Here is a 23,850-nt window from a genome sequence, read left to right as displayed (position 1 = left end):
CGCTATTCGGCTTCGTTACATTATAGCCAATGATGGCAGGCATATAGAACATTTCATAATCTAAATCCGAATATCTCTAGTGATGTTGAATAAAGTGTGTACACGCCATAGTTTGTAACTAATTTACGTTTTTTTCATATACTTCAATAACTGTCATCCTTTATATGTAAACTGTTCAGAAAGATTGTGGTGTGAGAGGAAATTCCCAGAGAGTGGTGTGTGCCATACATATCTGCTATTTACAAAAGAAAAGGAAACAAGAAACAGACGAATAATTATTAAGGAATTAGTGTTATGGGTTCTATCAGCAGATTTTTGGTGTTGTACTGAAAAACAGATTGGAAAATGAGAGCGAGGGAAAGATGCTGGAGGAGCAGACAGGTTTTCAGTTGCATGGATAATATTTTTAGCCTTAGACAAATAAGTGAGTAGGTGTAGTCTAAGAGTCAGAAAGTAGACCTACCATTTGCTATACCTATCAACGGACTGTGGGAAGCGATGGAGCATATAGGTGCAGAAGCACGATAGATATCCCAGGTTCAAAGAATATACCACCAATCGTAGCAGTAGTTCAAGTAGGGAGATAGTTGAGTGGGTGATTCCAAACATCGAAAGCGCTTAGCTAGGGTTGGAGTATGGCGCCAATTCTGTTTAAAACCATTTACAGTAGCCTATATTTTCAAACGGTGGGCTTGTCTTGGTATGTGGTTTCCTTTCCGGCACGGTACTATCCACTCATTATTATTTTCCCTTGATCAGGTTCAAGAATGGTTCAAATGGCTCTGAGCACTATGGGACTCAACTTCTGAGGTCATTAGTCCCCTAGAACTTAGAACTAGTTAAACCTAACTAACCTAAGGACATCAGAAACATCCATGCCCGAGGCAGGATTCGAACCTGCGACCGTAGCGGTCTTACGGTTCCAAATGTAGTGCCTTTAACCGCACGGCCACTTCGGCCGGCCCTTGATCAGGTACTGATAGCACAAACTAGAGGGGATGTTAAATATATGATAAAGAAGTTAATGGAAGCATTTGTACGAGGCGGGCTTAGAATAAATATGAGCAAAACATTATATCTAGTGGTGGGAGCAGATGGAAAGAATATAGCACTGCCGCAAAGCTGCAAAGCAGTTTAAATACTTACAATCCTTTACCCGATTCTCGAGAAGCTGTGAAGCGGATATGGAACACAGGGCCCAGCAGGCGAGAGATCCAATTAAAATGCTAAGTGGTGTTCTGCGGAGCAGGGCAATACCAAAAGAAACAAAGAAGAGGAGCCTGCAAACAATACTGGAAAGTATGCTAACTCACGGTGCAGAATAATGGTCCTTGGGGGAATGACAGAGAAGCGGAATATGGGCAGTGGAGATGGAAGAATAAGGAAGGCAGCCAGGACATCCCGGGCGGAACGGAGTAGAAATGAGGAAATGAATGTGAACAATCAGTTGTGCAAAGAACTGACACCTGAGCCCTTCAGTGGTACGGCCACGTACGGCGAATGGAGCAAGGACAATAGCCAGATGCAATCCTGGAATGGTCGCCACCGGGAAGGAGGAAGCGTGGACGGCCGAGAGTAACATCGAGAGCGTGAGTATTTACAATTATGAGGCAGAGAGATCTGAGAGAGGAATACTGCCGTGGCCGTGAAAGTTGGCGAATTGGTACACAAATCGACTGCTGAGAAGTTTTTTTTAAAAAGTAAAGTAGGTTTCCGTGTGGTAAATGATGACGAAAGTGACTTTTGGAACGTCTATCGTAGTTGGAGGAAAACCGGTTCCCAGTAGCCTTCTTAGTAGCTCTTCTAGTTCTCCCAGCCAACACTACCATACGATTTCAGTCGTGACAGACGTATTGTGTGGCGTGCCGCAGCTCGGTGGACCCGCACCTGATGCACTACTGCCTGGTGGTGAACCCGCGCCGCCACTACTCGACGCTGTGCGAGGCGCGCGGTGAGCGCTACGGCGTCGTCCCGCCAGACGCGCCGGAGCCGGCGGACGGCGCGCCCCTGGGCTTCAACTTCCCGCACGACGTCGCCGGCGCCACCAAGGCGTCGCTCGCCAGCAAGGCCGAGCGGCACAACGCCAGCCGCCTCGGCCGCGGCTCGGGCGCGGAGACGCACGAGGACATAGTTGTGAGTATACCGCGCTCCAGCGGTGTAATCCCAAAAGGGATACTCCAGCCTCAAAGTTGCCTGTTGCCATTAGTTTCTTTTTTTTCTTGGAGGGGGGGGGGGAGGTTGGAGGGGGGAGTCTTCTTACTGGTTTGATGAAACCCGCCACGAATTTCTCTACTGTGCCAACCACTTCTTCTTAGAGTAGTGTCAACCTCTTCATCTGATAATAGCGCTTGCAACCTTCGTCCTCAATTATAGCTCCCTCTAGTACCATGGAAGTTTTTCTCTGATGTCTTAAGGGGGTTAGGACGTCAAACGGGCCGACTTGGAGCAGGAGAGGCACCGCAGGACATTTTAATTTCCAGTGTCTATACTTTTACAAATAAATACATGAAACTTTAACAGCATGACCAGGAAGGATTCATAGCAGTGGAAGCTCAAAAACGTAACAAAACACATTTTTTTACACGTGAAATTTCATCATTTTTTCACTTACTACAGGCTGCATTTGTTGCCATAGGTACACTTTTCTTCCTAAGTAAGAGAGATTCTTCGATGAGTTTTGCATAGCATACAAACCATAGTTACAGGTGTATGAAACTCAAGAAGTTATTTAATTTATGAAAAAATGAATGAACTGTAACATTTTAAACTTCATGTTTAGAAAAATCTCAAGTTTTATAGTTAATAATCTAAATTTTTCCACAGTTTTTTAATAGATTTGGAAAATTCTTGAGTTTCATACACCTGTAACTACTGTTTGTATCCTATGAAAAATTCATCGAAGAATCTCTCTCACTTAGGACGAAAAGTGTACCTATAGCAACAAATGCAGCCAGTAATAAGTGAAAAAATGATGAAATTTCACATGTAAAAAAAGGTATTTTGCTACGTTTTTGAACTTTCACTGCGATGAGTGTGAGTTCTCAATCCTTCCTGGTCATGGTGACGAAGTTTTATGAATTTATTTGTAAAAGTATAGAGAATAGAAATTAAAATGTCCTGTGGTGACTCTCCTGCTCCAAGTCGGCCCGTTTGACGTCCTACCCCACTTAACAAATGTCCTATCACCCTGTCACTTCTTCTTGTCACTGTTTTCCATAGCCGGCCGCGGTGGTCTCGCGGTTCTAGGCGCGCAGTCCGGAACCGTGCGACTGCTACGGTCGCAGGTTCGAATCCTGCCTCGGGCATGGATGTGTGTGATGTCCTTAGGTAAGTTAGGTTTAAGTAGTTCTAAGTTCTAGGGGACTGATGACCACAGCAGTTGAGTCCCATAGTGCTCAGAGCCATTTGAACCATTTTTTTGTTTTTTTTTTTTTTTTGTTTTCCATATATTCCTATCTTCTCCGATTCTGTGGAGAACGTCCCCATTCCTTACCTTATCAGACCTCATAATTATCAACACCACATCTTAAATGCTTCGATCATCTCCTTTTTCGGTTTTCCGACAGTCATGTTTCACTATCATACAATGCTGTGTTCCAAACGTACATTCTCAGAAATTTCTACCTCATATTAAGTCCTACGTTTGATACTAGTAGACCTCTCTTAGCCAGAAATGCCCTTTACGCAAGTGCTAGTGTGCTTCTATGTCGTCCTTGCTCCGTCCATCCTGGGTTATTTTCCAGCCTAGCTAGCAGAATACCTTAACTTCACCTACTTCGTGATCAGCAACACTGATTTTAAGTTTCTTGCTTTTCTCATGCCTACTAGTTCTCATTTTCTCAATCCTTATTCTGTGCTCATCAGACTTCCCATTACAATCAAGACACCCTGTGATTTTTAATCACTTTCACTTTCTTTCTTTGTTTTGCTTACGCCAGAGTCCCACAGCGACCGCAGGGTCGGCAGGTTAGAACGGATTTGGCGAGGTTAGTTTTAGGGGTGGCCGGATGCCCTTCCTGCCGCCATCCTGTACCCCCTGGGATGGAATTAGTGTACCCCACCTGTCTGCATCTAGTGTAAATCGTGAAATAGTGCGAACGTGTTGCAAATGTCTGCAACGCGTGTAACTTAGGCGGAACGTGGGGACCAGCCCATTATTCACCTAGCAGGATGTGGGAAACCGCCTAAGAACCGCATCCCGGCTGGCCGGCGCACCAGCCCTCGTCGTTAATCCGCCAGGCGGATTCGATCAGGGGCGGGCGCGCCTACCTGAGTCCAGGAAGCAGCGCGTTAGCGCTCTCAGCTACCCAGGCGGGTCTTTTCTTCACTTTTACTGACGATGGAAATGTCAGCAGCGAATATTGTCATGGATATCCTTTAACCTTGAATTTTAATCCCCCTCTTGAGCCTTTCTTTTATCTATGTCCTTGCTTCTTCGAAGTATACGTTGAACAACATGGGCGAAAGATTATATCCCTGTCTTGCATCCTTTTTTATGTGAGCACTTCGTTCTCAGTCTTCCTGTCTTATTGCTCCCTCTTTGTTCTTGTACATATTTTACCGGCCTACCCCTATAGCTTACCCCTATTTTTCTTTGAATCTTGAACAACTTGTGGCACTATACATTGTTGAACTCTTTTCCCAGGTCGACAAATCCTATGAAAGTGTCTTCATTTTTCATTAGTCTTGCTTCCATTATCAACCGTAAGCTCAAAATTACTACTCTAATGCTTTTAGCTTTCCTAAAGCCAAACTGATCCTTTATTTAACAGATCCTCAATTTTCTTTTCCATCAGTTATGAGTCACTTTTTTTGTTGTCGTGTCGCAAAATGAACGAGAAGTTTTATAGTGAACCCAGCAAATCATGGTCGTAACTTTGCAAACACTGCACTTCCCCTGGGGTTGTCAGGTAGGGCTGCTTGGCGAGTACGAGACATATGCGGCGTATCTCAGTGGTCCGTTATGTCAGGTAGCGAAAAACAAGACAAAATGACACAGTGCATCTTACCACACTACTCATTTCGTTAACATACGAACAAGAGCTTTTACAATCAGTGCAATATGTATGTTGTTTTATGTAATAGTTGTTTTGTGCTTGACTTGCTGACCTACTATTGTTCTAATGTTCATAAACTATCGTTCTAGGATATGACTGACATGATATAATATGCAAGATACAGTGATATGTGCTGCAAAAGATCTGATGATGGGAAAGTAGTTTGCTGAAACGGGTCATCACAATAAATGCTGTACTTCTGTTTCTACCAGTGCTTATGCTGTGGTGGAAAGGTCCCTCTTCCCACTATACCACCAGCTATGGTGGAAAGTGGCCCACGTGCCTATTGTTAGAAGAACAGCCGCCAACGCTGGACGTGCTCCGCACACCCCCGAGGTTTCACTCTAGGCATCAGCGGCCTCTTCGGTCGACTATCGAGTGCGAGCGAGCAAGCTCGCCAGAGACCTCTTAGAACCCGCTTGTTAACATAATAGCACATGAAAGCCTGGTGCAATAGGTCGATTTGCGACATGGCTCAGCATCCATCCCCCCTTCCTCTCCCCCCCTCCCCATCCCCCCGGCCCATTGAACTAAACCGCCGAGGTATGGTTTACAGTTCGCACAAAAGCAAAACCATCATTATCGTCCACCTTCATCTGGCTGAGGTCGTCCGCCCCCGGTAGTTGAATGGTCAGCGTGACGAATAGTCAATCCTCTGGTCCCGGTTTCGCTTCCCGGCTGTGTCGGCGAATTTTCTCCGCCCAGGGACTGGGTGTTGTGCTGTGATCATCATCATCCTATCAGCCTCATCGACTGCAGCTCGCCGAAGTGGTGTCAAATTGAAAGACCGGCACCCGGCGAACGGTCTGCCCGACGGGGGCCCTAGCCATACAATTAAGTAAATAAATCTGGCTGAGGTGCACGCGCCCGCATCTCGTGGTCGTGCGGTAGCGTTCTTGCTTCTCACGCTCGGGTTCCCGGGTTCGATTCCCGACGGGGTCAGGGATTTTCTCTGCCTCGTGATGGCTGGGTGTTGTGTGATGTCCTTAGGTTAGTTAGGTTTAAGTAGTTCTAAGTTCTAGGGGACTGATGACCATAGATGTTTAGTCCCATAGTGCTCAGAGCAATTTGAACTTTTTTTTTTTGAGGCGCACGCTTTAGCAAGTACCCATCTCCATATCCTTGACTGAGAGAATGACATGAGTTAGCACCTTAAGACGCGCCATGGACCTGTAAAATGAGGCTCCAGCTTGCCCGTAGCCTTGCTTCCAACGTCTCGTCCCATAATTTCTGATGAAAACTACACCTCCCATCTGGATCTTTCCAGGCAACCGGCCGCGGTTCTACTGTGCTGCTTCTTTTTTGTGGGCCCTTTTTATGTTATTCCTAGCCTGCATCAGTTATCCCTGATAAACTCTGAAATACATCTTCCAGCGACAATTCTAAAAATAAAGGGGAATTCAAAGGAGAGGCGACGAGTTTTGTGTTGTTCAGTACTGAACGCCACATTAAGCCGTGGCAAATAGCTATCTTGCTTAGTTTGGGCTTCTGCTTGATACACAGTCAGTGACACTTAGAGATTTCTGTTAAGCATTTCCGCAAAGGATGGTTCTGCACAGTAAGGTGTTCTGATAACATGGTTGATTGCTTGTTGAAAATACTCCCTGAAAGTAAACGCTGGATCATTAACGCTCACCAGGAATTTAGGAGAACTAAACAGCAAAAATATTCTCCCAAACACTGACACCCACCATTACCCCTCTACTCAGCGAGAAACTTAACATCAGGATTGATGGTCACGAAGTCAATGAAGTTAAGGAATTCTGCTACCTAGGCAGTAAAATAACCAATGACGGACGGAGCAAGGAGGAAATCAAAAGCAGACTCGCTATGGCAAAAAAGGCATTTCTGGCCAAGGGAAGTCTACTAATATCAAATACCGGCCTTAATTTGAGGAAGAAATTTCTGACGATGTACGTCTGGAGTACAGCATTGTATGGTAGTGAAACATGGACTGTGGGAAAGCCAGAACAGAAGAGAATCGAAGCATTTGAGATGTGGTGCTATAGACGAATGTTGAAAATTAGGTGGACTGATAAGGTAAGGAATGAGGAGGTTCTACGCAGAATCGGAGAGGAAAGGAATATGTGGAAAACACTGATAAGGAGAAGGGACAGGATGATAGGACATCTGCTAAGACGTGAGGGAATGACTTCCATGGTACTACAGGGAGCTGTAGAGGGCAAAAACTGTAGAGGAAGACAGAGATTGGAATACGTCAAGCAAATAATTGAGGACGTAGGTTGCAAGTGCTACTCTGAGATGAAGAGGTTAGCACAGGAAAGGAATTCGTGGCAGGCCGCATCAAACCAGTCAGTAGACTGATGACCAAAAAAAAAGTTCCAATGCACGTAAATGCCGTGGCCGCCTTAGATTCCCTCGCCAGGGGGATTGGTAATAAACTTGATTCAGATCCAGCACGGTAAAATACCGAGCCCAGTGAACCAAGTAAAACAGTGTTGTAATTCAACCAAGGGTTCGAATTTCTAAATTACCTTACGATTCAATGCCACACAATCAACTACTCTTCCAAACACGCCTCCGCATTTTCTTCTTTTTTTTTGTGACACAAAAACTAGGAGAAACATAAGGGGAAGTAGAAGGGTAGCTGATACTCTCATTCAACATGTTCCCAATTATCTCCCTCAATACCTTCACTTTCGGGGGTGACTGCCTGTAAGATGATTGTCTAACTGACACATCATCCGACAAGCAACACAATATTCTATTTTATTGATGACAGGTAATTTATCTGTCAAAACCCCAGAAACTAAGAAAGTGAATAACTCTTCTTCCCTGGACAAGTAACATGCTTCACAGGCAACTAACAGAGAATAAACACCCGAAAATACACTATGCCGACGTACATTGAACTTTATCAAAGGATAAAACGTGAAATAGAAAACCCTGCTCGAATAATTCAGAATTAACCCAGTATTTTTCACAAAATCGCAGCCTAGAGGGGACGTGCAGCTGGGCTCAAAGAAGCCGGATGGAGAAATGAGCGAAACGCTCGCAATTTGAACACAACGTCAAGAACGAAGTGTTCGACCTAGAGAGACGACGGAACTTGAGGACCGAGCAATCGTCACAGAGGCACTCAGAGCACCGGATTCATCATCATCATCGAACCGACGTGCAGTTGGTACTTCAGTGACCACGAGGACCATTAATAAGCGACTCACAGAAATAAGGCTGAACTTATGGCGTACCTTTGGCTGGCTACCATTGATCTATGTGCACCAACAAACATGTTTGCAGTGGTGTCGGGCTCATTCGGCCTGGAATTTTATTGACTGGAGTAGAATTGTCTTCATGATGAGTCCCGCTTCGAAGTGAGCCTCGATGAACAGCGAAGGTGTGTCTGGAAACTCCACAGAAAACTGTGGGATACCAACCTGACGGTCGCCCGCCATACAGCCCGACATCCGGAAGTGATTGTCTGGGGTGCCATTTCATTTCGTAGTAGGACCCCTCTGGTTGTGATCCGCGACACCCTTACTGCTCAGCGGTACGTCGACGATATTCTACACTACGTTTTGTTGTCCCTCATGACGAGCCATCCTGGGCTTGCATTTAAGCAGAATAATGACCACTCGCAAACGGCGAGGGTATCTACTGCTTGCATTCGTGATTGCCAAACCCTCGCTTGGCCAGAGAGGTTACGGGATCTCTCCCCAATTTAGAACGTTTGCTAAGGGCACTCTAACTACGCTCATGCTCATAAATTAAGGATAATTGTAGAATGACGTGCCACACAACGTGGCACTACACAAAACTGTCGCTGATAGCATAGGCACATAGGGAACACACACGACTCAGATCTGTAAGTCCACGGTATTGGTGATAAGTTGCGAAAACGGTCCCGAAACACATGTGCTACAAAACGCAACTGTTTCCTGCGCATGTACCCCGACATCAGTATGGGATATAATCGGCATGCACAAATACACAGGCCGCACAACGGGTTGGCATACTCTGGATCAGGTGATCGAGCAGCTGCTGGGGTATAGCCTCCCATTCTTGCACCAGTGCCTGTCGGAGATCCTGAAGTGCCCAATGGGTTTGAAGACGTGCAGCGATACATCGACCGAGAGCATCCCATACGTGCTCGATGGGGTTTAGGTCTGGAGTACAGGCAGGCTACTCCATTCGCCTGACATCTTCTGTTTCAAGGTACTCCTCTACGATGGCAGCTCAGTGGGGCCGTGCGTTATCATCCATTAGGAGGAAGGTGGGACCCACTGCACCCCTGAAAAGGCGGACATACTGCTGCAAAATGACGTCCCGATACACCTGACCTGTTACAGTTCATCTGTCAAAGAAATGCAGGGATGTACGTGGACCAATCATAATCCCACCCCACACCATCAAACCACGACCTCCATACAGCTCTCTTTCAAGGAAATTAAGGGATTGGTATCTGGTTCCTGGTTCACGCCAGATGAAAACCCGGCGAGAATCACTGTTCAGGCTGTACCTGGACTCGTCCGTGAACATAACCTGGGACCACTGTTCCAATGACCACGTAGTGTGATCTTGACACCAGGCTTTTCGGGCTCTCCTGTGACCAGGGGACAGCGGAATGCACCTTGCAGGACTCCGGGCTAATAAACCACGTCTGTTCAGTCGTCTGTAGACTGTGTGTCTGGAGGCAACCGTTCCAGTGGCTGCGGTTAGGTCCCGAGAAAGGCTACCTGCAGTACTCCGTGGCCGTCTCCGGGCACTGATGGTGAGATATCGGTCTTCCTGTGTTGTTATACACTGTGGTCGTCCCGTACTGTAGCGCCTGGACACGTTTCCTGTCTGCTGGAATCGTTGCCATAATCTTGAGATCACACTTTGTGGGACACGGAGGGCCCGTGCTATGACCTGCTGTGTTTGACCAGTCTCCAGTTGCCCTAGTATTCTATCCCTCATAACGTCATCAATATGTGTTCTTTGAGCCATTTTCAACACACAGTCACCATTAGCACGTTGAAAACGTCTGCACACTTACTCGCTGCAACGTACTCTGACATGCATATGTGGACCGGTGCCAGCGCCACCGTGCGACGACCGCAGGTCAGATGCACCGCATGGTCATACCCCGAGGTGATTTAAACCCGCAAACCGCCCACCAGAGCGTTGTTTCACCATGTATCAGCATTATTCTTAATTTATGAGCATGAGTGTAGCTCGGAATTTTGAAGATCTAACGCGCCAGTGGGACAGAATTTGGGTCGATATCCCTCTGGAGGACATCTAACAACTGTGTCAGTCAGCGCCATGCCGAATAAGGGCCAGAGGTGGACCAACGTTTTATTGTCTTGCACAATTTGTGAAGTACTTTCTCGCGAATAAATGTTCCAAATTTTCTGAAACTGCAATGACTTGTTTGTTTCTTCATGTACTGAGTGATCAAAAAGACAGTATAAATTTGAAAACTTAATAAACCACGGAATAATGTAGATAGGTAAAAATTGACACACATGGTTGGAATGACATGTGTTTTTATTAGAACAAAAAAACCATATTGCTAGACGCGTGAAAGATCTCTTGCACGCGTCGTTTGGTGATGATCGTGTGCTCAGCCGCCACTTTCGTCATGCTTGGCCTCCCAGGTCCCCAGACCTCATTCCTTGCGATTATTGGCTTTGGGGTTACCTGAAGTCACAAGTGTATCGTGATCGACCGACACCGCTAGGGATGCTGAAAGACAACATAAGACGCCAATGCCTCACCATAACTCCGGACATGCTTTACAGTGCTGTTTACAACGTTATTCCTCGACTACAGCTATTGTTGAGGAATGATGGTGGACATATTGAGCATTTCCTGTAAAGAACATCATCTTTGCTTTGTCTTACTTTGTTATGCTAATTATTGCTATCCTGATCAGATGAAGCGCCATCTGTCGGACATTGTTTGAACTTTTGTATTTGTTTGGTTCTAATAAAACTCCGTGTCATTCCAAGCATGTGTGTCAATTTGTACCTCTCTATCTACATTATTCCGTGATTTATTCAGTTTTCAAATTTATACTGACTTTTTTATCACCCGGTATATCACGTCTATCGACTTCCATCCAGTTCGGATAATTATTTGTTTTTGTCATAAAGTACACCCAACTGGAAAGAAGACCTTCGCTTTAACGGCTTTGTGCGAAGCCCCAGTAGGTGAATGTATTTACCGAGAGAGAGCTAGGTGGTATTCCCAGTTGTACCAGCAGAGTCAACGGCTTTGCAGCACTTTCCAAATTTTTGTTGATTTCTTTCCACATTTAGTTGCATTATGGATTTTTCTCTAGTAGGACAAAGAGCGGTTATCCAGTTTTTCAGCACAGAAGGGGAGCGTACTTTACACATTTATCGCGAGGTGGAAGAGTTGTATCTAGAGCAGTAGGTCGGACGGCGCGCAATATTCCGATGGTGTCAGCGTTAAGAGGCGAGATGTGTGGCCAAGAAGAGCATCTAACCCCCTCAAAAATTTCGATGATGGGTTCTGGAAATCTTCCTTACGGCCACGATATCTTCCCATGAGACTCGCATATCTTCCACCCCATAAAACAATCTCTTAAAGGTTAGAGGTTCACCTGTGACCCTGATGTGAAGGCGACAATAGCAAAGTGGATACGTCAGCAACCCAAGAGTTTCTATACTGAAGCCCTCGACTTTCTCCTTACGCGCCGTGATCGGGGTATCGATGTCAACGGCAGCCGTGCATAGTTGTAGTGTTCCACACGAACTGTGATCGCAAAACTGTTATCAAAATTTGTTTGCATATAAGTGCAGTCTCCCTTTCATTTGGGCACACATATATTTGGATTATCCTTGTCTGCTAGAAAGATCATGGGTCTTAAATGCTTGCTCTTGTTTCCTGTTAAAACCAATACTCTGCAATTTTTCTTTTTTTCTTGTTCAGAATCCTAGCTCCCTGAGCCCGTTTTTCCTCACCTTCTTCACATATCACATTAGGAATTATGGCTTTCGTTTCCGCTATAATATTACCTATGGGTGTATATTCGATAAAGGACAAAGTCTCCTTCTTTTACAAGGAAATACAGTAATAATCGTACGGCATGAGTTTCCATTCGTTGACTTATCCCATTTCGTCTTTTCACATGTCGCTGCTTCGTGTGTTTCGTGAGACCTCGTTTCATTACGTTCTGTAGACGACAATTACACATATTCCCACTCATTCGTAAAAGTATATTGAGCATTCATACACTATTCATGGTCGAGATTGTACAGAGCCGAAAACTTCTTCAAAGAAAGATTGTCGGAGAGCTATTAGTGGGAACGTAGTCACTAATAAACCACTTGTCCTGAGGTTTAATGAAAAATCTGTCTTATTAGTTTCGCTGAAAAGTGAAATCTGGAGAAACTTCTCCAGCTGTCGGAAGCGGAGCAAGAAATGGAACTGCTTGTCTCCAGAAATAGCCTCCAAGTGATACACGAGAACAGAGGGCGAAACTCAATCGTTTCATCTTGGCAGCCTAGAACTTGATCGGAATGTAAAAAAACAGGCAGGAACGACGATCGTATGACACATTCTGTCACGTGGGTCAACCATATGATACGTGCCATCCAGTTCACCGTGAAAATGTGACACGTGGCAGCTGTGGCCGTCTTTTTCAATGACGGACGTGCGACATAGTTAAAATCTATAGGCGAGTTAGAGGACTATTGTCGCTATTAATTATTTTCACCCTGACTCTCCAGCGTGGTCGGAATAATGCTGAAAATCCAATAACCATTCATATCATAAAAATGGATGTATTTATGTGTGTATGTTCCTCACCTCCTTCTAAACCACTGAACCGATTTCTACCAAACTTAGTACGGTACACATATACCTTACTGTTAATCAACAACCGCTGTGGGGTTAAGAACCTGCCTATCATAGTTAAGTAAATATGACATAACAAACAACGAGATGCGTGAAAAACTGCCGCATCATGCATGACGTTTAACTTTATTACTTCTTTGCTACTAATTCTATTCGCAACATATTTCGCAGACGTTATCCACATATACCGCTGAACGTACCTACACAAATATAATATTCTACAACTCATAAAAATGAGATGAGTGAAAAAACGCAACGCAGCATCATGCATGAGGTTTCAAAACACTTCTACAGTCGAGTCATCTTAAGGAAAACTCTGACGCCACGCAGCACTTTTGACAGATTTCAACCGCAGGCGAAAAAATCGCCGTATACAGATCTAGGAAATGGTGTGGCCTTAGAAACGTTTACAAAGCGTTGTAAACAGACGAAGCAGCTGTGCCCAGCATACAGAAACTGCCCTGGATATGCACTTATACATTTGTACGTTAGGTAGATTTCTTTGTACGACTGTTTCCTAATTTCGAAAGTGTTTTCACGAATAAATGGAAATGAAATTTTTTCGATGTTACACTACAGAGTGTATTTTTTGTTTCTGATAGAAAATAGGCAAAATGAATATCCCGACAACGCCGTGCCCGTCAGCTAACACATTATGACTTCAGGTTCTTGAATGTGCCCCTATGCTGACGTTCTTCTTTGACCAAGATGGCCTCCTTTTGATTCACTTCCTGCAGCGTGGGACAACAGTGACTGCCCAGCGTTACTCGAAAACCTTGACCACCCTTCGCCAAGCGATTAAATCAAAATGACCAGGCAATCTCATCCGTGGGGTCATTCTGCTTCACGACAATGCAAAGCCTCGTACGACCAACACAATCGCAGCACTCCTGCAGAAATTCAAATGGGAGGTTCTCGGCCACTCTCCATACAGTCCGGACCTCCCTCCCTGTGATTACGCCATTTTTGGTCCCCTTAAAAAGGCTCTGAGGGGCAAACGGTTCGCCTCGCACGACGACGTCCAGCTGTACGTGCGGAACTGGTTAACATCGCAGCCGCAGGAATTTTATGAGACAGACATTCACCGCCTTGTGACACAGTGGGACAAGTGTCTCAACAGCCAGGGTCAATACTTCTTTTATACAGGTACTGGTTTCCCAAATTATGCCTCCGGCTCGTTTCTTTTTGAACGCCCCTTATATTTGTTACTCATTCATGCTGAAGCGGCTGGACGGATTTGGAAGAAATGTAGAATGGAATTAGCTTATACCCTGAATTAACTAATAAGCTACTTTTAAAACTGTGTACAAGATGTTTACTGATTTGAGGAATATAACCTGAAATGTGGAACAATAATTACTCTTAGAAAAAGCTATTTGCTCGTAGACTTTTGAACTGCATCGTCTTTGTGAAAATGCTTTTATTGTTCAATGTGCCCTACATAATACGATTCAACGTAATGAATACAATGCTTATACAGTCCTCTTAGTGTTTAAGTCATACCTTTGTATAAGCCTGTTGTATTTTTGCCGCTGTGTGTCAGCCCTATCTTATAACTTCAGAGATGCTTGAAGACCAACAGCGACGGTGTCAATTAAATGCTATACGACAGGGAGATGCTGTTCCTTTACATGTAGAATGTGGTAGGCTTTTAGTGAAGCTGGATTTGATTATGATATGGGAGGATATCCGCTAGTAACAAGCACACAGGTGAGGACAGATTATGTTGTCGCAAGTACGTACGAGTATTATAAAATTCGCCCTGCACCAAACTAGAAATTGCTTATTTTCCCTCTTGATTTGTATTCCTCACGCTGAGTGACGGATTTGGATGAATTTTGGAAAGGTGGTAGCCTATACCCTGAATTCACACATAGGCTACCCTACATTCCGAAAATGATCACTGTTCCTGTGGAATGGTCCACGTTACTGCTGTTCCCCTGGGATGGGTGAAATAAACAGTCATCCATGAAAGTTAACTATGAAATGAAGCTTAGCATAGAGATTAGTTTCTAACTCTGTAGGATAAAATCATCACTATACTGCGGAACAATGTGACGTTTGCACATGAAAATCTTTCACAGCTTGAAGAATATTTTAGAAGTGTATTGGATTCTAATGTTATTGGAATTTTTAAACAACACTGACTTGGCTTTTCCGTTTGGATTTGAATTATTTACAATTTTTCGTAGATTTCGTTTGCCTCTAGTGCCTCAACGGAGAATCTGGATTGTGGAAAGTGAGTCGTAAGCGACATGTATTCTGTCAACTTCTCCTACCGTCCTAAAATTTGGCGGTTTTCTTCTGATGAATCGCACTTTTCTGGGCTGCAAGAGGCTCGCACCTCAACACCTCCAAGAGTTAAATTTTGCGAAGCTCTTACTAATCTTATATTCTAATTTCAACCCTCACACGCAATCGCAGTCACTCGTAATAGCCAGCTTATGGTAATTAACCCAACTCGTTACCAAAAGGAATACCAAACGGATTATCTGTGGCAGAATGAAACTTCCTGGCAGATTAAAACTGTGTGCCGGACCGAGACTCGAACTCGGGACATTTGCCTTTCGCGGGCGGGTGCTCTACAGTGGTAGAACCTGTATCGCGAGACGTAGAGGGTCCAGTGGAACTCGTGCACGGCATCATGACGGCCAAGTAGTACCGGACACTGGTTGCAGACCACGTACACCCCTTCATGACAACCATGTTTCTCGCTAGCAGTGGCATTTTTCAAAAAGATAATGCGCCATGTCACAAGACCAGGAGTGTGACGGAGTGGTTCAAGGAACACAGTGGCGAGTTCCAATTGATGTGCTAGCCGCCCACCTCGCCAAATCTGAACCTAATCGAGCTCATCTGGGATGTTATTGAACGTGGTGTCATAGTTCGCCGGAATTTACGAGAATTAGGTGACTTCTGTGTGCATATGTAGCGCCAGTTCTGTCCAGTGACCTACGAGCACCTCATTACTTCCATGCCACGGCGCTTCGCCGCTGTTATTCGCGCCGAAGGTTGACATACCGGCAACCAGGTAGGTGGTCTTAATATTCTGTCTGAACAGCGTATAACACCAACGGACCTTCCTTCATCTTGTGTCACGATATTCAATCAGAAAAATTCAAGCGAGTCGTCCTTGTGAACATTTGAGTCCTAGAAACGACCATTCGACAAATTACGAACGAATTGTCACATATTATGTGTCTACGGCCTACCATCTGGTGGGCAAGGTGTATGAGACAGGCGAAATACCCTCAGACTTCAAGAAAAATATAATAATTCCAATCCCAAAGACAGCAGGTGTTGACAGATGTGAAAATTATCGAACTATCAGTTTAATAAGTCACAGCTGCAAAATATTAACGCGAATTCTTTACAGACGAATGGAAAAACTGGTAGAAGCCGACCTCGGCGAAGATCAGTTTGGATTCCGCAGAAATGTTGGAACACGTGAGGCTATACCGACCCTACGACTTATCTTAGAAAATAGATTAAGGAAAGGCAAACCTACATTTCTAGCATTTGTAGACTTAGAGAAAGCTTTTGACAATGTTGACTGGAATACTCTCACAAATTCTAAAGGTGGCAGGGGTAAAATACAGGGAGCGAAAGGCTATTTACAATTTGTACAGAAACCAGATGGCAGTTATAAGAGTTGAGGGGCATGAAAGGGAAGCAGTGGTTGGGAAGGGAGTGAGACAGGGTTAGCCTGTCCCCGATGTTATTCAATCTGTATATTGAGCAAGCAGTGAAGGAAACAAAAGAAAAATTCGGAGTAGGTATTTAAGTCCATGGAGAAGAAATAAAAACGTTGAGGTTCGCCGATGACACTGGAATGACGAGGATAATGGAATGTAGTCGAATTAAGTCGGGAGACGCTGAGGGAATTAGATTAGAAAATGAGACACTTAAAATAGTAAAGGAGTTTTGCTATTTGGGGAGCAAAATAACTGATGATGGTCGAAGTAGAGAGGATATAAAATGTAGACTGGCATTGGTAAGGAAAGCGTTTCTGAAGAACAGAAATTTGTTAACATAGAGTATAGATTTAAGTGTCAGGAAGTCGTTTCTGAAAGTATTTGTATGGAGGGTAGCCATGTATGGAAGTGAAACATGGACGATAAATAGTTTGGACAAGAAGAGAATAGAAGCTTTCGAAATGTGGTGCTACAGAAGAATGCTGAAGATTAGATGGGTAGATCACATAACTAATGAGGAGGTATTGAATAGAATTGGGGAGAAGAGGAGGTTGTGGCACAACTTGACAAGAAGAAGGGACTGGTTGGTAGGACATGTTCTGAGGCATCAAGGGATCACAAATTTTGCATTGGAGGGCAGCGTTGAGGGTAAAAATTGTTGAGGGAGACCAAGAGATGAATACACTAAGCAGATTCAGAAGGATGTAGGTTGCAGTAAGTACTGGGAGATGAAGAAGCTTGCACAGGATAGAGTAGCATGGAGAGCTGCATCAAACCAGTCTCAGGACTGAAGACAACAACAACAACATGTGTCTATGCCATCCAAGGTCGCGCGCCAACCCTGTGGAGCAGTTTGTGAGGGTGCAGACTTCCAGCCGCCTAGTGGCACACAATTTCGAACATGAAAAATTATTGGCAAGTATTTCAACTCTTATTTCATTCCATACTGGTTAACCTTGACGACTGATGAGGAGTGGAATCCGTGAAGCTCCAGATATTTTTTATCTTGTCTTGAACTCTCGACCAGTGCTAATGGTCCAGTGCCATGTTGCCCACGGACCACAAGTGAGTCGCGCCCCACGAGTTGCGAACTGTTTCCGTATGTAAGAAAGTATAAAGCTGAAGCTACAGCGCTCGTTTTGATTACAGCACACACTATATGCAGACTATTTCACAATGGAAAGTTGTCGACCAAGTTTCGGTTGAATCTTAACTTCAACGGACCGCCAGCCTCGCAAGGACTTTGGATAGCGTGCTGGAGGGCGATGTAAACAGGGTTCACCGAACCTCCAAAAATTATTTTCGCCGCTGCGAGCAGACCTATGGGAGTGATTACAACACGACCAGGCCCACTCGGTGTCGCTTAAAAATTCGACGCGAAAGGCGTCGGCCGGCGGGCGGCGCCCGCCACTCGCGCCGCCCCAACAATAGGCATATCTCAGCAGCGGCGCGCTTGGCCCGCCGCCAGCTTTCGCCCGCTGAGTTAGCTCCCTCGAGAGCTACGGCGCTGTAATTGAACGCTAATGCCCGTGTCATCCACGCCCGGCGCACTCGGAATTCATCACGGTAATTCTCGCAATGCATTTTCTACTACACATTCATGTATGCTGTCAGCGGAGAGATGTCCGTAATTAAATAAAGGAACGTGTCGTAAGATTACCATCGTGTTCTGAACGCCCATTATTTGAACCCGAGCGTCTTCCACGACTCTCTTTTTTTTCCTTTCATTCTTTCTTTCTTTCCTTTTAGTCCTCCGGTTCCGTTTCTACGCTGTTGCAGCTCATTCCATCTGCTTACACGAGTAACCGACTGAAGTGCGGTATTTATCTTAGCGCGTTATGTAAAGCTACCAGTACATGCGCTGAAGCACTCATTACACACCAGCATTCGCGTAACAAGTCTGGAAGTATTCGCCGCAGTTACTTGACCCTAGAGGGAAATAATTCACGACCCTCTGTGTTGTAAAATCTAAACGCGAAACTAAATTCGTGCATACTAAAACTGCCCTCTAATGTTACTTCAATTTATTTCAAAAGTACTATATTGGGTGGGACGAATATTTCAAGAGCGTCAGTTCTAAATTCGTCGCAACAGAGAGAAATGTGATTCAGCGTTAAACGATATCTCTGCTCTTCCTTGAATTATGGGCAAAGACCAAAGACAGCTCGTAATAAATTGCTTTTCATTCATTTTTAGATTAATTAACTTTTCTCTCAGTGAAAACACATTAAATTCTACTCGGACCAAAGTTACTGAGTAGCTTCAGCTTCTGTGGTTGCGGTTAAAATATCTTTACTGAATAAATGATCGACACCGCTTAACTTAATAAAATATCCATGGACGTAAAAAGAGAAGGGAGCTGTCGTTACGTCACAGACTTCAAGCTGACGTCGGCCATTTTACTCAGCCCGAAATGTTGGGTTCATCACATTTGTACCTCGTTGGTTGACCGTGGTGGTACTTCCCCCTCATATCACCCTGATGTGCCCGTGCTCATTTTCGACTGTTGCGGATTTCTATCGCCTTCGTGGTCGTATCCGAAATAGTATCAGGTGATCTGACTGTGTGGAGACGTTGTGGTTTCATCAAAAATTCCAGTTTGTGTCATTCACGGGTGTACTAATCGATCCTATCGTAGTCTAAAGATAAAAGCAATCACATTTCTTTCGTAAGTGGAGCCTTCAAGTGATATTTTCTTTTCCCATGAATTATCGTTGCGCTGTTTACGTTTATTTTAGTTGTTTTTTAACCCCCTAAATTGCTATAACTGCCCACACGTTGAATGACGCATCATAGGTAAGATTTCAAAGTGAGAAGATGTGTAAACTACGGTGAGACTAAAGCACTGACAAGCTAATAGAAAAAGAACTCTATTCTGCTTGGAGCTATACCTATGTACAGTTCTGTTTCTTTGGCCTTTGGCCTTTCAGTGATCGTTCATTTTGTTGACACGCACAAGATACGATAGAATGCTTTGCTTCTTTCCTCATTGCACACGTTTATGGGCTAATAAAGATGTAGGTGAGTCTTTTGCAAACGTGATCCTTAAAAATGTGCATAGCAGGGGAAAGCTGAAAATGTAACGAACAAGAAACAGTACCAGTATCAAATAGTCACTGGTTTCGGAGTTCCAGCTTCATTTTCTGTAGATAAAAATACAGTAAAATTGGAATAAAATTGATTACGGAAGCATCATTTTCACATCACACCCTGCTCTTCTTGGTTATTCGACATATATCAACAAAAGAGAAAGTTACATTAATGAGGCTAAATGCGTCGTATTGCTAGGGCAAATATGCATTCAGGAACAGGAAAACGTTCGAAATTGTCTTTCTGACACTGCTTTATTCATATAAGCACTGTAGTTTTTACTATTTAAAAAAACTGTAGCGTGAACACGACAGACATAATCAACAAGAAGCAATCGTAAACGGTAGTCTGCTAATGTTGTGTACTATTTAAGATGGTGGTAGGCCCCGACCACTGCGGCCTCAAAATAAGGTATAGCGTAAATCTATAGCATCATTTCCCCTCTCTTTTTACCTCCATGAAAATATCGGACTTGATAAACAAATAAGGTCTGTGCAGGATATATTAAACGGAAGATACAAGTAATGACTATTAAGACTGGAAATAACTTAATATCAGTCCGCAAAACTACGCTGGCATCAACGAGTACAGTTACAAACTTTAGGTACTGTTGTATCGTAAGGGATAGAAATTTACGTAAAGAAGGTTTGCTGAATCTTTACAATAATTATTATATCAATCAGAAGCTACACTTGCATTCATCAGAACGTGGACAGTAATCACACAGACCAAGTTAAGATCAGACCAGACAAGATAATGAAAGAATAATGAACGACTCGTTGTCGTGTAATAGATTACATCGTAAAACATGAAACGAACCAGGAGCACTAGCTCCATACTCTATGCTTATTCTTACATAAACATGACACTTTACATAAATTATTAGCACTGTAAGCTACGTTTATTTATTTTTTAATATGTACTTAAAATTATTTAAAGAATGAGAATAGTTCTTAAATTATTCAACGATTCTAAAGGAGGTGCCACAGTACAGACACTAGCGAGAAATCGTCGTATGTGAGCAAAAGGAACAGAGACATTGTACAGTATTAATAAATTTAATCTCGTTTTTACTAGTAAAGTGAAACTTCACTAAATCTTAGTAATTGAAACTAGTCCTAGGCCAAGTTTTTGATATAAACGTTTTCTAAAATATTTATCTGAAGCTGCAATTAAATAAAAACTAATAAAATGAAAACTAGATGAACTCTGCACACAGAGTTTCGGTGGAACGAAATGTACACAGCACCAACTGTGGTCAGAATAGATCCAGTTGTTCGTTTTCATTTTCAGACTAGTTCATCTGCACAAAGTCCGAAGTCTTACAGTCGAGTTAGCAATGCCAACCTCTGACATAACACCCTGGGAAGAAGCATCAGCCGTAATTTTCTAAAATACTTTCTCTCATCTTCCGTCGGGCCTAACTGACTAATGGTAAAGTGCTTGCCTGGCAGCCGAGAGATTTCAGGATCGAATCCTGGAAATTTTTCAGTCTGCCTATGATCTATCCTTCACCTCTGACCGATGTGAGGAGTCGACAAGAACGACACGTGGTTCGGATTCTACGTTAAACTGTAACTTCCCTTTCCCCGGTTGGATAACCACGGTAAGTTAGGACCCGAAAGTCGCCGGAGTGGCGTCCATTCGAAAGACTAGCACCTGGCCATTGTGCCACACTAAATAATTATCTTCTTCACTTGAAAGGTTTTAATTAAATCGTAACATTCGTCTTATTTATGGTATTGCACTGCACGACACTTTAATACACTTTTAAGCAACCACATGGAAGATCAGTTTGGATTCCGTAGAAATACTGGGACACGTGAGGCAATACTTACCTTACGACTTATCTTAGAAGAAAGATTAAGAAAAGGCAAACCTACGTTTCTAGCATTTGTAGACTTAGAGAAAGCTTTTGACAATGTTGACTGGAATACTCTCTTTCAAATTCTAAGGGTGGCAGGGGTAAAATACAGGGAGCGAAAGGCTATTTACAATTTGTACAGAAACCAGATGGCAGTTATAAGAGTCGAGGGACATGAAAGGGAAGCAGTGGTTGGGAAGGGAGTAAGACAGGGTTGTAGCCTCTCCCCGATGTTATTCAATCTGTATATTGAGCAAGCAGTAAAGCAAACAAAAGAAAAATTCGGAGTAGGTATTAAAATCCATGGAGAAGAAATAAAAACTTTGAGGTTCGCCGATGACATTGTAATTCTGTCAGAGACAGCAAAGGACTTGGAAGAGCAGTTGAATGGAATGGATGGTGTCTTGAAGGGAGGATATAAGATGAACATCAACAAAAGCAAAACGAGGATAATGGAATGTAGTCGAATTAATTCGGGTGATGTTGAGGGTATTAGATTAGGAAATGAGACACTTAAAGTAGTAAAGGAGTTTTGCTATTTGGGGAGCAAAATAACTGATGATGGTCGAAGTAGAGAGGATATAAAATGTAGACTGGCAATGGCAAGGAAAGCGTTTCTGAAGAAGAGAAATTTGTTAACATCGAGTATAGATTTAAGTGTCAGGAAGTCTTTTCTGAAAGTATTTGTGTGGAGTGTAGCCATGTATGGAAGTGAAACATGGACGATAAATAGTTTGGACAAGAAGAGAATAGAAGCTTTCGAAATGTGGTGCTACAGAAGAATGCTGAAGATTAGATGGGTGGATCACATAACTAATGAGGAGGTACTGAACAGGATTGGGGAGAAGAGGAGTTTGTGGCACAACTTGACCAGAAGAAGGGATCGGTTGGTAGGACATGTTCTGAGGCATCAAGGGATCACCAATTTAGTATTGGAGGGCAGCGTGGAGGGTAAAAATCGTAGGGGGAGACCAAGAGATGCATACACTAAGCAGATTCAGAAGGATGTAGGTTGCAGTAGGTACTGGGAGATGAAGAAGCTTGCACAGGATAGAGTAGCATGGAGAGCTGCATCAAACCAGTCTCAGGACTGAAGACCACAACAACAACATGGAAATATAGCACAACTAGAATTGAGACAAATTTAACACAACTAGACATGTGAGCTTCACAAGCGATCTGAACAGGCTTTGACTTCGTTGCGTGATTGCTGTAACGTAAAGGCTATATGAACACTATTTTAGTTGCATACCATTTTTAATATTGTGTTATCTGTAAAAATACTCAATGAAAGTCTAATAGTGAGCTAGATTACCTGACTTATTTCGTTAGTCTCATGAATTCTAGAACATGGGAACTCCTTTACCATTTTGGATCTTCTTCTGATGTCTGTCTTTGGAGTTAGACGTTCGTCATTTAGCCCTTAATTATTTGTGATGGTAACTGGTACAATTTATGTGGCTAAATCAAACGTACGCCCAGGAGGCGTTAGGAAGCCGTTGTACACTACTGACGGTCTGTTACGCTGAACTCAAGATTTATGGAGAAGGTAAAAATTGATTTCCGAATTAGTCGTTGGCAGCTGACATGACCTATGTGACTACTAAACATTTTGTACTTCTGCTTAACTTAATTCCTTTCACGCAAGATTTTGGCGTCTTTTCCCGTGTTGTGTGGTTTAACCAGTTACAAGAGATAAATATAGATAAAGGTGGCAAGCTGAACGGTTACTTCTCCGCAAGTTGCATTGTTGCAAGTATTACGTGTAATCTGTACCTGCTTAACTGATCACGGTCATTTCTTTGTTTCAACAATATTTGCAGTAACGGAAGGTTAGCTGTTCTGAAATTCTTATGATTTTTACTCTCACGAAATACTTGCATGCTTTCCAAAGATAAGATTTTGTTTCTATTGTTTCATATTACCTTTAAACAGGAACACAGTCAAGATCGTAAAAAAAATTTTTTTTTCAATAAATGACGCCACATTGTGACCAACAGTGATTCATATGTTACTCATTATCAGCCACAAATGAAGCGAATGAGAAAGAAGGAGATGCGCTCAATATTTTACAATAAATCAGTTTGGCGAAAATTTGAGTGTGGCCTCAGTTGCCTGAGACTGCAGTCAATTTCGGTCCACAGGGCTCGCACCCTCTCTGGTAACGAAAGTATCAATCAAGAACTTTGACATCTGAGAGCGGTTTTCCTGAAAAATGGCTACAAGGAGTGGCAAAGTCGGAGATCCCTCCGTTCTATATCCTCTGGACAATCGGCGGAACCAGAAGAGGATTCTCAGTAGGACGCGGCCATTG

General features: G+C 43.6%; 1 protein-coding gene across 1 annotated transcript in view; it reads left to right on the top strand.

Annotated features, from left to right (window-relative positions):
* The window catches only part of LOC126235387 (protein NDNF), a 265,282-nt gene that overhangs the window by 210,912 nt on the left and 30,520 nt on the right, over nt 1-23,850 (top strand). The window contains exon 4 of the mRNA XM_049944109.1: nt 1,872-2,133. Within this exon, the coding sequence (XP_049800066.1) occupies nt 1,872-2,133 (262 nt within the window). The remainder of the gene's footprint in view (nt 1-1,871; nt 2,134-23,850) is intronic.

This window comes from Schistocerca nitens, chromosome 2, assembly GCF_023898315.1.
Source record: "Schistocerca nitens isolate TAMUIC-IGC-003100 chromosome 2, iqSchNite1.1, whole genome shotgun sequence".
NCBI classification, from domain to species: domain Eukaryota; kingdom Metazoa; phylum Arthropoda; class Insecta; order Orthoptera; family Acrididae; genus Schistocerca; species Schistocerca nitens.
This window is presented reverse-complemented; position numbering and strand designations above follow the sequence as displayed.